Genomic DNA, 13926 nt, shown 5'->3' with positions numbered 1-13926 from the left:
GTCAGCTAAGGAGAGGTGGCTGGAGCTGCAGTAGGCAAGTGGAGCTTGAAAGCCTCTTTTCTGTCTGCTGAGACAGTCGCCAGCTCCTCAATTTATAGGGCGAGGAGATCCATGGTGCAGCTTGCGTGGGCATGGTGGAATTTCCACCAGAGAGGGACTGGTTGCGGTGCAGTCTCGTGGTGGAACAGGACAGCAGCCTCAGCCCCGGAAGGGTGAAGCTCCCCTCTCTCATTCAGTGCCTCCCCAGCAACACAGGATATGAAACAATCACCACTGCTATTTCTGCTTCTTTCGTGCATGTCCATTAGTAAGAAGTTCCCCTGTGGAGGTTCCTGCATTTGCCAACAGCTCCTATTACCCAACCTGCCCAAGAAGCTTGGGGGTGAAAGTGCATCCTTCCAGGGTCAGATGGGCTGAAGAGCATGAATGGCATGAGGCTGCTAGGGCTGAGGTCTCCTCTACCACATCTGCACAGGCTGTGCTGCCCCAGCAGCAAGAGATGGGAGCCATCACCAGCAGGCTCCATGCCTTGTATGTGCTTCATGTAGTTTTGGGGGACTCAGGGCACCACTGTGGGCACAGTGCAGGTGTGGTTAGTATGAAATAAGGGTCCCAGAAGCTGAAGCACTTGGATTTTCTCCTCAGTTTAAGGGAAGAGAGAGCCAAGCTGAAGGGTTATCTCCTGGAGGTGCACTCCAGATCCCAGAAGAAGACCCTAAATGACCAATTTAGATGAGTTACATTTCAAGGGCTACTGACAAGTGAGGCCTATCATTGCTAGGCTTGGAGATGCAGAGAGCCAAGAGGAGTATGGAGACTTTGTGACCCTCATGATGAGGCAGAAGAAACTTCAGGAGCAGGGTGTGGAAGAAGACAGCTTCTGAAGAAGACACAGCTTCTGAAGACCAGGAGCAAATCCAGGGACAAGGGCATGAGCAGAACTAGAATGTTTAGGGGGAAAAGAGTATCCAGACTCAGCAGGAAGAGAAAAGTGTAATGACCAGAGACAAGGAGGAATGACCAAGTTGTACAGGAGAGAGTGGGAGCTCACAGCTCTTCAAGGGCTGGGCATGGGCTGTAACCAGGGGCAGATCATTGGGAGGAAGCCACCATGGGCATAGAGTACCATGGAGATCTACCAAACTGAGCTCCTTCTCTGGAGACTTTCCAAACCTGCCTGGATGCATTCCTGTGTGAGCCACTCTGGGTGATCCTGCCTTGGCAGGGAGGTTGGACTCGGTGATCTCTGGAAGTCTCTTCCAAGCTCTAAGGTTCTGTGATTCTGTGCTTGGCTGTCCCTGAGGGGAAGGGGGAAGGTCTGGTGGGAGGTGATGGATATTCTGGGGAGAGCTGAGAGCAGTTCAGCTGTAACAAGAGGTGTTCAAGAGAAGACTGGATGAGGCACTTAGTGCCATGGTCTAGTTGACTGGCTAGGGCTGGGTGATAGGTTGGACTGGGTGATAGGTTGGACTGGATGATCTTGGAGGTCTCTTCCAACCTGATTGATTCTATGACATTCTATGACATTCCTAGAAGGACATCTCTTCCTAACAGGGAGGCAGACCCATTTCTGGTCAATGTCTCCATTCCATTGCTTTCAGGACAGTGCTGGATGTTGTGGCAGATGCTGCCTGAATGTCAGAGGAAGGCTTAGAAGCTAGAGCAGAGCAACCCAACCGCACCAGCAGCACTCTGTGGCCTCCCTGCAGTGGGGGCTCTGACTCACTCTGTTTCTATTAAAGGCTTCCAGCTGGTGACCCAACATCTTCTATAGATAACCTGGTGTTTTCCACACAGGGCTCCAAAGCTGTCTGCTGTGCACAGCCCTTCACCAGTTAGGGCTGGTAGAACCAGCCATGGAGGGTTAGCCCTAGGAGAGTTAACCTCTCTGCTCCATGCAGGCAGAGAGGGTCTGGAGGATAACACAGTCATGGGCTTGCACAGGAGAAGTCCAAGAGATGGCCCACTCTGAAGGAGGCTCCTGCTGGGAGCTGTGGGGGTGTGCCTGCTCTTTTTCCTGTCTGAGTAGTACAGATCTACCCCACGGAACAAAGGTGGCTCCTGCCAAGATGAGCATCACCTCCTTCCTGGCCACACCAGGACCAGTCTGGTCCCTTTTCCATCCTTCTGTTTGCCATTCTGGAGAATAGGTCTTACAAGGAGTGGCTGAAGGAATTAGGGTTGTTTAGCCTGGAGAAAAGCAGCCTGAGAGGAGACCCTGTGGCTCTCTACAACTCCCTGAAAGGAGGTGTGAGTGAGTAATGAGTGACAGGAAAAGAGGAAACAGCTTCAAGTTGCATCAGGAGAAACTTCTTCACTGAAATGGTTTTCAAACACTGGAACAGGCTGCCTGGGGAAGTGGTTGAATCTCCACCACTGGAGGTGTTGAAAAGAGCCAGTGGTGGGCTGAAGGGCATGGTTTAGCACCAGACCTGCTAGAGTTAGAGAATGCTTTGACTCAGAGATCTAAAGGTCAGTTCCAACTGGAATGATTTTATGATTTGTGAGGGGGGCATCTCACAGGTTCAGCCCTCACTTTTCCACTCCATTTACCAGCTTGCTTGTTCCCAGATAGCCCAGGAAGATGAGGGGGGAGCCTGCCTTCGCAGCCAGGGCATCCATCCAGGCAGGAGGCGGGGACCAGGCACGCAGCCGCACGCCAGCTGGACCAGAACTCGTCTCTGAGTGAGTGCTGCTGACTTGGCTCCTCTGCCTGCCCCTTCAGGGAACACCACTTGTAGCTGTACGCAAGAGCATGGTTTGCCACTGAGCTGTTCCTGTGATTTGGCTTCTAAGCATGCATAGGTCATGCCTTGGATCTGCCACCTACAACTCTCTGCTCCTGTCCTACTCCCAAGGCACGCGGTGGGGGCAGGGCAGGCAGGAGAAATGCCATTTATGGTGCAGAAACGGTCTGATAGAAACCCAGTGCTGTGAAAGCAGGAGGATTACTTGGAAATCTGCACTGATTATTCAGATGTTTCACTGAGGGTCACAGAGCACTGGAACAGGCTCCCCAGAGAGGCTGTGGAGTCTCCTTCTCTGGAGACTTCCCAGCCCTGTCTGGATGTGTTCCTGTGTGACCTGCACTAGATTCTGTGGTCCTGCTCTGGCAGGGGGGTTGGACTGAACAGGAGCCAGCAGTGTGCCCAGGTGGCCAAGAAGGCCAGCAGCATCCTGGCCTGTATCAGAAATGGTGTGACCAGCAGGAGTAGGGAGGTGATCATGCCCCTGTACTCAGCACTCATGAGACCACACCACGAGTACTGTGTCCAGTTTTGTCACCACAGTATAGGAGGGACACTGAGGTGCTGGAGTGGGAGCAGAGAAGGGTGACGAGGCTGGGCAGAGGTCTGGCAAACACGACCTATGAGGAGCAGATGAGGAAGCTGGGGGTGTTTAGTCTGGAGAAGAGGAGGCTGAAGGGGGACCTTATTGCCCTCTACATCTACCTAAAAGGAGGTTTTAGTGAGGCTGGAGCTGGTCTCTTCTCCCAAATTACTAATGGTAGGACAAGAGGAAATGGCCTCAAGTTGCATCAGGGGAGGTTTAGGTTGGATGTTGGGAGGAAATTCTTTCCTGAGCAGGTGGTCAGGCACTGGCACAGGCTGCCCAGGGAGGTGGTGGAGTCACCATCCCTGGAGGTGTTTAAAGGGAGAGTGGCTGTGGTGCTTGAGGCTGTGGTCTGGTGATGAAGGATGCTGAGATGGAGGATGATCCTGGTGGTCCTTTCCACAATTCACAGTGATCAGATGTTGTGCTGAGGGGTTTGGTTCAGTCAAGGACTTGTCAGTGTGAAACTAAGGATTGGACTTGATGAGCTTAGAGGTCTTTTCCAATCTAAGAAATTCTGTGATTCTGTGATTCTGTGACTTGATGATCCATGGAGGTCCCTTCCAACCCCTGCCATCCTGGGATCCTGTGGGATCCTGTGCTTTCCTGAATATATTGCAGTCATACCATAACATTTGGGGTTTGGACTAGATGACCTTTAGAGGTCCCTTCCTATTCAGACCTGGAGGTGTTCAAGCAAAGCCTGGATGAGGCACTTAGTGTCATGGTCTAGCTGACTGGATAGGGCTGGGTGCTAGGTTGGACTGGATGAGCTTGGAGGTCTCTTCCAACCTGGCTGATTCTATGATTCTATGATTCTGTTTTTATGTTGCAGGCAGCTGAAAATCTCCATCCCTTCATCAGCAAGCAGGTGCCAAATTCTGCTGGGCTGCCAGAGTTAAGCACTACCTTTGGCTGAGCCAGGTTAGCCCAGAAAATGAGTCACAGGGGCTAGAGAAGGGCCAAAGCTTTTCTGCTTTGCTGCTGCTGCGAGTCAAACTAAGCCCAATGTCAGGGTGCTGGCTTCCTAAGGGTCTGGTTGTTTTTCCTTAGAAATCTGACAGATTTATCCCTTTGCAGGCTGAGGTTGGAGCTCACACTCTTATCAGTGGTGATGACCTGGGATGTTGCAACATCTTCCTAAGAAATGTTTGCTTACCCCCTCTCTGCATCCCACTCATGACGAATCAAGAAAGTGATTTCTCGCAACTCTTCCCTTTTCCGAAAGAGGAGGAGCTGTGAGCCTTGGGTGAAGGACCACCTAACCCAGGAGGTGCCCATGGAAGAGTGGCTGTCAAGGTCTGGAGGAGCAGAGATTAACAGTATCTCTGTGCAGAGGAGCAAGACCAGTTCTTATGGATTCCGTGTTGTGAAATTAAGGTGCAAACAAGACCATATATCACCATGAAACTGTTTATTAAAGGATAAGGTTGGGCAGAACAGAGGGAGGGAGGGGAGAAGGGGGAGAGAGAGAGAGAATGAGAACGATGGAGAAGAGAAGGAGCAGGGAAGGAAAAAAGCTGTGATCATATTACCCTCAGTCGCAGATGGAGGGGAGAGAGAGAGACGGGTGCGTGGCCCAGGGATGATCTGCTGTGGAGGTTGTCAGAGTTTCTTCGGGTGGTTTGCAGCTCTGGTGGTCTGGTGGTGGTCTGCCCTCGGTGGTCCGGTAGAGGTGCCACTGGTGGTCCGATGGAGGTGCCACTGGTGGTCTGCTGGGAGTGCCACTGGCGGTCCGATGGAGGTGCCACTGGTGGTCTGCTGGGAGTGCCACTGGCGGTCCGATGGAGATGCCACACTTTGGCAGGCATTTCTCCTGCCTTTTTATACAGTTTTCTGCTCGGTGTCCAGCTGCAGCTCCCCAGGGCATCTTCCTGTGTATTCTCATGCATTTGCAGGGGTCTGTCTCCGCCCCCTCCCTGGCTGCACCTGTCCATACCCTGAATGCATATAAACCTTTTCCCTTGGGGGTAGCTGAGATAAGATGTAGGCCTCCTGGGCATTGCAGCCAGGCTGAGGTCCAGGAGTTTCGAAGGTGTTGTCTGTTGATTTGCATCCCTGAGCTTTGGGCCAAGCACCGAGTCTGAGTTCCAGAAGTAACAAGATTAAGGAGAGATGATGCAATCTTCTTTATCTTTGTTGATTAAGGAGAGACGATGCAATCTTCTTTATCTTTGTTGATGAATGAGAGAGAGGATTTAGACTTTCACAATGGCCAAAGTGGGCTGCAGTGTCTCAGGGCAGAACTAGGCAAAAGTCCCTGAAGGGAGGGTGAAGTGAGGTGGGGGTTCACAGGATCACAGGATGTTAGGGGCTGGGAAGAACTTCCATAGATCATCGAGTCCAACCCCCCCTGCCAGAGCAGGACCATAGAATCTAGCTCAGGTCACACAGGGTTGGTTTCTTCTCTCTAGTAGCAATAGGACAGGAGGAAGTGGCCTTAGGTTGCACAAGGTTTAGGTTGGCTTTTCAAGGAGACTTTCAAAGCCTGTCTGGATGTGTGACCTGAGCTAGGTTATAGTCCTGCTCTGGCAGGGAGGTTGGACTCGATGATCTCTTTGGGTCCCTTCCAACCACTTTGATCCTATGATTACAAGGAACTTCTTCACTGAGAGGGTTCTCAAGCACTGGAACAGGCTGCCCAGGGTGGTGGTTGAATCCTCATGCCTGGAGGTGTTGAAAAGAGGCAGAGATGTGTTTCTGAGGGCCATGGTTCAGCACCAGTCTTAGTAGAGTTAGAGAATGGTTAGACCTGATTGCTAAAAGGTCTTTTCCATCAGGAAGAATTCCATGGTTCTATCAGATGATGTTTCAAGGTGGAAGTCCTCCCACTGTGGCTCCAGGTGGTTGCAGGATGTATGACCCAGCCTGTTGTCTACCCTTGCTCTTTCCCTATCATGCTTGGAGTCAGCAGGACTGTCTGAAGCAGTCTGGCTGATGTGGCACCAATTTACATAGAGTGATACGACAGAAGCTTACTGCAAGCCCCCAAAAAATCCCGAGAGAAAGTGCTAAGTCAAGCAAACACCCAAAATAGACTTGGTGCCAGCAGAAATGGGGAACTTCTTGGTCTTGAATGAAAGGGGAACCCTGACTGAGTAGTGAGTCTGGCTGATGTAAGTTGCTATTTATAGCAGGTTTTCGTGCTGAGGTGGTCAGGACTCGCTCAGAAAAGGAAGCACTCCAAAACGTCCTGAGTTCAGAAACTGCCTCTAGGCCAAACTCCTCTTCCACCTGTGTCAGTTAGTCCCTGACACAGAGAGCAACACCCCCTTGCCTCCTGCCCTGCCAGTCTTTCCTGAACAGCTTATAACTGCCTGTTCCTACGCTCCAGTCCTGAGAGCCACCTCACCGCCTCTCAGTGATGCCACTGACATCACAGCACTGCAGGCAGCCTCACCGCCTCTCAGTGATGCCAGTGACATCACAGCACTGCAGGCAGCCTCACCACCTCTCAGTGCTGCCAGTGACATCACAGCACTGCAGGCACACACACGTCTGTAGCTCCTCCTGTTCTCCTGACTCACCTTGACAGCTGGTTCCAAGGGCTGTGGCATGCCTGACTTGCACCCCTCAGCCCCTGCAAATCCCTTGGAGGACCAGATGAAGTGTCTCTGATGGGATTGTGTCCTCTGTCCTGAAGGACATTCACCTCACTCAGGTCTTTGGTGAGTCTTGAAGGAAGACCAGGATAAAAATGGAGACCCCTTCTAAGGTGAACACCAAACCTGGTTTATAAACAACCTGGGTCCTCTGTGCTCATCATCAAACAAAGAGGAGAAGAAGGAAGCCACAGAGCAGTTATTTTCATTTTCATTAGTGCTCCTGAAGCCCAACTCTTCAGGAGGTTTGGGTGGGCTGGTTGCAGGGAGCCCACAGAGCTCAGGGTGTCTGTCTCCACCTCACAGGTGATTTGGGGATGGACAAAAATACCACAACCATCCTCTGCTGAAGCCAGGGAGAACCTTTAAACTTGTATCAGGGCTGCTGCCACAGCTTGGGTACTTGCCTGGTGCATGGCCCTTGGACCTCTTCAAGATTCCATGTCAACCAGCAGCAGCCTGGTCCCTACCCCTGTCTGTGCTGGTGGGGATGTGTCTGGTGTCAGCACTACCAGGCAGGGGGTGGTGTGAACCCCACTGCCACAGCGAGGTGTGACCTTTCCAGTTGCAGTGGTGATGCGTGGATGGTTACCAGCCTCACCATTTATTTTGGGCTGCAAACCACTTCCCATGTGTGGGGGCTGCTTGTAGGTTAGGATGCTCTGTGGTGTCTCTCTGAAGCACAGGTCCCGTCCTGCTCCCTCTGATGCTCAATCTTTTGTCACCCCAGATGGGCCTTTGCCCTTCAAAGGGCCATTGTCAAAGGGGCATGGGTTGTGCCTGGCACCAGCATCTCCTAGGGCTCAGAGAGGGCTGGGGGAGCTCTAGCACCATTTGCAGGCATGCCATGACTCTGCAGCCTCATGTGGCCTCCTGCATCCCCCAGGGACCATGCAGAGAGGCGCAGCTTCAGGAGGGACTTGCTGGGGACAATTTATGAGTGGGAGTGGAGGGGAGCTGGACTTGGTCAGGGATCACCTTTTCCACATGGCTGTGACCCCCTGGAGCACCACACTTCTGCCCCAGATGAAGCCACCAGCATCTCCCAAGTGGAGCACCTCACACCCCAGTACTTTTGGGACCAAATGGCCAGCAGGGGTGACAAGGACTGGGTAATATCCCCTTATGTGCTCCAAGGTCTTTCTGATGGTGCTAAGGTGCCAGGGCTGGGATGGAGCAGCCCCCATGGATGGGTTGTACCCCTTAGGTAAAGCTTCCTCATCAGCCTGGGGACAACCCTCACCATCACCCACGAGCAAAGTTCCTTGCATCCCTCTGCTCTGCTCTGTGACCTGAGATCTTGGCGAGGACAAGATTTCAGGAGGGATTCAGGGAGTCACACAGCCTCTGAGCTAGTCCTTGTCACGCACCCACTAGATCCTCCTTTGCCTGGAGGCTTCCTTTTTGATTAATTTTAGCTTTTTCCCTGCACCCAAACAAATCTCATGCCCTGGTTTGGGTGAGGCTAAGATGGTAAAAATGTTTCGTTTCCAGGACTAACAAAGGCAGCTTGAGAGAGGTCAGCTTAGAGCCACAGGAACTGTGACAGCAGAGGGCTCTGGGGGTTGACCCAGATGAAAAACCAGCTGAGAGCAACAGAAAACCAAACCCAGAAGCTGGGCTCGGGGGCCAATGAGAGTGAGCTCCTGTGGGAGCAGCCTGGCAGGAGCCTGTAGTGGGGCTGAGCTGCAGCCAGGGACTTGGAGCTGGAGTCTTGTAGGGAGGGAGAAGTTCCCCCGTTGCAGGAGGCTGCTCAGCACTGCGGGGGATACAAGGTCCCGGCTGACAAAGGGCAGATGTGTAAGCGCCACTTGCTCTGTGGTGATGACACAACCGAGCAACTGCAGCTGCAGCAGCTCTTAGCAGACCCTCCTCCAGCTCTGCCAGACTCATTAGCAGTAAGTGAAGGCTGCTTTCCTCCCACTGACCACCTTGGGACTTCCAGATGGAGGGATGGAGCTGCCTGATGCGGATGACATCACATCCCATCATAACTCCCCACCACCTCTGGGTGCTCTGCACAGCAAGGGAAATGGCATTGGGTGCACCACTGGCCCTGTGGTTTGCTTCTTGTGGGCAGCAGGCTGGAGGGCAGAAACTGTGAAGTTCCCATGAGCAAAGTTGTCTCTGGCTGGTGTCAGCCACAGAGCTGCCTCTCTGCAGCCACAATCTCCCTTTGCCTGGCGATGGAGCGCTGGCAGCTGTCACTTCCCCAGGCACATGCCAGGCTGTGAGCTGCGAGCACAGAGGAACATGAAAACTCCCTCTGATGTCTTCAGCATGATTTATTTCCATGGCAAAAAGCCATAACTTGCTTCTGCACCACAGCAATTTAACTGAAAGCCAGAGCCACTTCTTCTTCTTCTTCTGCCAAGCACCTCTGGCCACAGCTGCTCAGCCTTACTGAGAGAAAGCAGAGTTGGTCCTGCCAGGACTTGGTGTGAATTCAGTCCTGATAGCCATGTCAGGACTTAGAGAATCTTTGGTCCCAGTAAACCCACATCCTTGGCCACTCTTGGGGATGGACCTAGATGATCTTTGAGATCCCTTCCAGCTCAAACCATTCTATAATTCTCTGGTTATATCAGTGTCCTGGGCTGTAATGCAGGGTAAAATGATGCAGAGAAGCAGGTGTGCAAAAGAGGTTCTCCCCAAGTAGGTCAGTGTGTGGTGAGTAGATTATCACCCGTTTCAGGAGCTTTGCACCTTTCTGTCTCTGCCAGACTCTGATTGTGGAGCCTCTTATTGTGTAGTCTTCTCCCCTGGAGATACTCCAAGCCCATCCAGATGTGGTCCTGGGCAGCCTTCCGAGATGACATTGCACTTTAGGACATTGAGGTGTTCAAAGTGGGTTCAAAGGAGAGCAACTAAGCTGGTGAAGGGCCTTGAACACAGGCCTGATGAGAAGCAGCTGAGTGAACTAGGATTGTTCAGTCTTCAGAAGAGGAGGCTAAGGGGAGACTTCATTGCTCTCTACAACTACCTCAAGGGAGGTTGGAGCCAGGTGTGGGTCAGTCACTTCTCACATGCAGAAAGTGAAGAAAAAGCCTCAAGCTGTGCCAGGGGAGGTTCAGAATGGATATTAAGAAAAATTTCCTTACAGAAAGGGTGGCCAAGGATGGAACAGGCTGCCTAGGGCAGTGGTGGTGTCACCAACCTTGGAAGTGTTTAAAAGACACATGGATGTGCTGCTTAGGGCCATGGTTTAGTGGCAGTGGCTTAGAGTAGTTGTAGGATTATGAGCTCTGGGTAAGTTGTTGGACTTGATGAGCTCAAAGGTCTTGATGAGCTCAAAGGTCTGGTCCAAACCCAACAGTTCTATGGTCCTGCTTTAAGCAGGGGCTCCTCTGGATGATCTGGATGCTCTGAAGGCTCAGGGGTGACCTCACTGCTGTCTACAACTACCTGAAGGGAGGCTGTAGCCAGGTGGGGTTGGTCTCTTCTGCCAGGCAGCCAGCAACAGAACAAGGGGACACAGTCTCAAGTTGTGCCAGAGCAGGTCTAGGCTGGATGTTAGGAGGAAGTTGTTGGCAGAGAGAGTGATTGGCACTGGAATGGGCTGCCCAGGGAGGTGGTGGAGTCACCGTCCCTGGAGGTGTTGAAGCAAAGCCTGGCTGAGGCACTTAGTGCCATGGTTTGGTTGATTGGCCAGGGCTGGGTGCTAGGTTGGGCTGGATGAGCTTGGAGGTCTCTTCCAACCTGGTTGATTCTATGATTCTATCTCCAGGAGTTCCTCCAACCTCAGCAACTTCGTGGTCCACAATTAAGCCAAGCAGTATAGGATGGGTGTGGGCAGAGCAGTTTGGGCAGCAGAGAGCCCACAGTGTGGCCACCTCTCAGCTCCACGTGCTGCAGCTTAGTGCCCATTGTCACACATCCAGCCCCCAGCGCCAGCAGCTCGCTCGGGAGCCTGCCAGGCTTGTGTTTTGTGGGATCTTTTTCCAGAGTTACACAACCTCAGGCAAATATTGTGTCTTCTGCTATACAGCCAGAGAGGGAAAACCCCTGCTGCAGCTCAGACAAACAGTTCTCCTCTTTGTGGCCATCTCACTTGGCACATTTTGCTCTCCATTGGATTAGCTGAAATCGAAAACGGCCGCTGAGTCAGAGCGCTTCACGCCTGGCTTCAGCCCAAACCTTGTCCCATTCTTTCTGACTCCTTTTGTTTTTTTCTTCTTCTTAATTCCTTTTGGCTATTTCATTTTCGTGTCATCCTCTGTCATCATTCTGGAATTTCCACTTTCAGGATTCTCCCAGCTGCCTCCAGGACTCCTTATTAAGAGGGAGCTGGATCCAGATGCTGTAGTCTGAGCCGCATCTGCCAGAGTTTCTGGTCTTGCTCTGATTGCCCTCATCCAAGGGGAAGATCACAGGATCACAGAACATGAAGGTCTCTGCAGCCCTTTTCATTCTTCTCCTCATTGCAGCCTTTTGCTCCCAGACTTTCTCTGGCCCAGGTGAGTTCTACTTTTTCATTTATGCAGATCTGAGCCTTTGCTGTGACTTCTCCATTCAGCTCTTCTGGTAGGTAAGAGCATTTGTGCCACTCCACTGAGATCAGCTGCATGTAGAAACTCCAGAATTAGAAAATTATCCATCCATCCCTCCATCCTTCCACCCATCCATCCATCTGTCCAGCTATGCATCCATGCATCCATCCTCCCATCCACTCAGCCAGCCACCCTGGGCTCACCTGGCAATACTGTTCCTGGCACTGGACCAGCTGATCCCCAGTGTGCATTTTAACCTTAATTATTCTCTACTTCCTCACTCCCTTCCACATGAGCACAGCTGCCTGAGCTGATAGAGTGGCTGCTCCCTACTCAGCAAATGCTTATGTTGTCTCTCCTTGCCTCTTCCAGCTGGATCTGATGCCCCAATTTGCTGCTTCTCTTACACACGCCACAAGCTCCCACGGAAGCTCATTGGACGTTACTACAGCACCAGCACCAGCTGCACGCTGCCAGCCATCGTGTGAGTACCAGCTCTGGCTGGGACAGCATGGGGACAGCTGCTGTGGAGTGTGCTAGTGGGACTGACCAGCTCTGCAGGGTGGCTGTGGGCACAGAGGGTTGTAGGAACAGAGCAGGGCAAGGACAACTTCAAGAGGATAGGACTTGCAGAGAGGTGCTCTTGAGAGGAAGCTCAGGGATGTTCCAGCAGCGGTTGAGGAGACACTGTGGGAAAAGAGATGTGAGTGGAGGGAAACAGAGTTGGCTGCTGGGTTTAACATCAGCTCAGGGCATGGGGAGAGCTTATTTCAATGCCTCAGAGCTCTCCTGGGATGTGAGCAGAGAGCTGATACTGTCTCATCCCTGTGCCACAGGTTCATCACAAAAAAAGGCCGCCAGGTCTGTGCCAATCCCAATGATGTCTGGGTTCAAAGCTACCTGGAGAACTTGAAGCAGAAGTGAGCAAAGGAAGATGACAAGTGTAGCTGCTGTCGTGTCATCCTGAGCCCCTGCATGGAGCAGGACACTGGGGCAAGAGGAGCTGTGTGAGCCCAACCCATCTGCAAGCAGCTCCACGAGTCCGCTGGAAGGACACCAGAAGGCATCTCGTGTCAAGATGCTGCTGCTTGCCCTTGCCTTACACAGACCACTCTGCAACCTCATCCCCCTGCCCTGACACCCCCACTTGTGGCCTGGGGGGGTCCATGGCTCAGCACCTCTGCTGTTCTTATGGTATTTTAAATTATTGGAAGTATTGTATAAAACAGGCAGTGCTGCCTTCTGCAGATGCTATTTATGGGAGGGTGGCTCAGCGTTGGATGCTGGGTGGCCCTGCCTTACACGTGTGAAACCATCATTCTGGAGAATAAAGAATGTGGAGAAAGCCTCTGCTTTGTTCCCTCTTTCTATGGCTCTGTTTGGTGTTTGGCAGCACTGAGGCAGGATCTCACCCTGAGCCTGTCTATGGCACCCGATGGTGGGCACATGTTAGGTGCAAAAACATTGTTTCCACACTGCAGACACAGCAACATCCTCCACCACCTCATTCCCCCACCACACACACCCTCAGTTCCCACATCCTCTGCAGAATTAGCCATGTCTGTGGCTATTATGGGCTGCACATATGGGCCTTTTATGTACATGAAGATGCTCTTCGTGCATGGAATCATTTTGAGTGGCAAAGACCTCTGAGTTCATACACCCCAGGCACATCCCAGGGGCTTGCTTCTCTCAGCCCCACATGTTGCACTCCCAACTGCTCCCTGCCCATGCTGGCTATGCAGTCTGGTTTTAAAAGGACACTTTGCTGTCAGGGGTAAAGTCCTGCCAGAGTCTTTGGGAGCTGGAACAGCGAAAGCAGCTCAAAGTTGGGTGGGAGGAAGCAGAGGGCATGAAGATGTTGCGGTGCTGGGGATGGTGCCTGTGAGCTGGAAGGTATCCAGGGCTTATGAGCTGCTTGTCCACCTTTGTGCTGAGGGTATTAGGGTACAGAGCAGGACCAGTTCCCTGCCCATAGCCACCCCTGCAAGCCATTTCTGCCAGCCAAGCAGCAGCATTTCCCAGCACAGAGCCTCCAGGCACACTGTCAGCAGCCCCACAGCAGCTCTCCTCACCATATCTGTCCCTCCAAGGCATCACCATGTCTCTGCTCACCAGCCCCCACGTACAGCTGAGTCCTGCCAAGCCTGGCAGTGCTACCCAGAGGGGAGCAAGGACCTCAGCTTTCTTCCTGACCACCCCAGTGTGGATTGCTCTTCACTTTCCCACCTGCAGAACAAAGAGGAGGGTTCAGCTGTGCTGCAAAGGCAGAACAGCTACCAGCAGATCTGCCATGCAGCTTTGCATGGCAACATGAAGGGAAGGGACTAGGTCTTGAGTGCTGGGCAGAGTGTGTCTGCTGCACTTCTGCTCAGAACTCCTCTGCTTCTGCATGCTGAGAAGAAATGCCCCCAGCAGCACTGCCACCCAGAGCTGGCCTGGCCTTTTGGCTACCCTGTTCCAGATGGGATTCCTTCTTATTCAAAACTCCCCTTCCTCTA

The 13926-nt window shown here is 52.4% G+C and overlaps 1 protein-coding gene across 1 annotated transcript; it reads left to right on the top strand.

Moving 5' to 3' along the window:
- Positions 1-11274: 11274 nt before the first annotated feature.
- Positions 11275-12771, top strand: LOC135187575 (C-C motif chemokine 4-like). The gene is made up of 3 exons (XM_064166402.1): positions 11275-11392; positions 11798-11909; positions 12262-12771. Exons 1-3 carry the CDS (start codon positions 11320-11322, stop codon positions 12347-12349), a joined length of 273 nt encoding a protein of 90 aa, XP_064022472.1. The 5' UTR covers positions 11275-11319; the 3' UTR covers positions 12350-12771.
- The last annotated feature ends 1155 nt before the right edge of the window (positions 12772-13926 follow it).

Source organism: Pogoniulus pusillus, chromosome 27 (assembly GCF_015220805.1).
Source record: "Pogoniulus pusillus isolate bPogPus1 chromosome 27, bPogPus1.pri, whole genome shotgun sequence".
Lineage (NCBI taxonomy): Eukaryota > Metazoa > Chordata > Aves > Piciformes > Lybiidae > Pogoniulus > Pogoniulus pusillus.
This window is presented reverse-complemented; position numbering and strand designations above follow the sequence as displayed.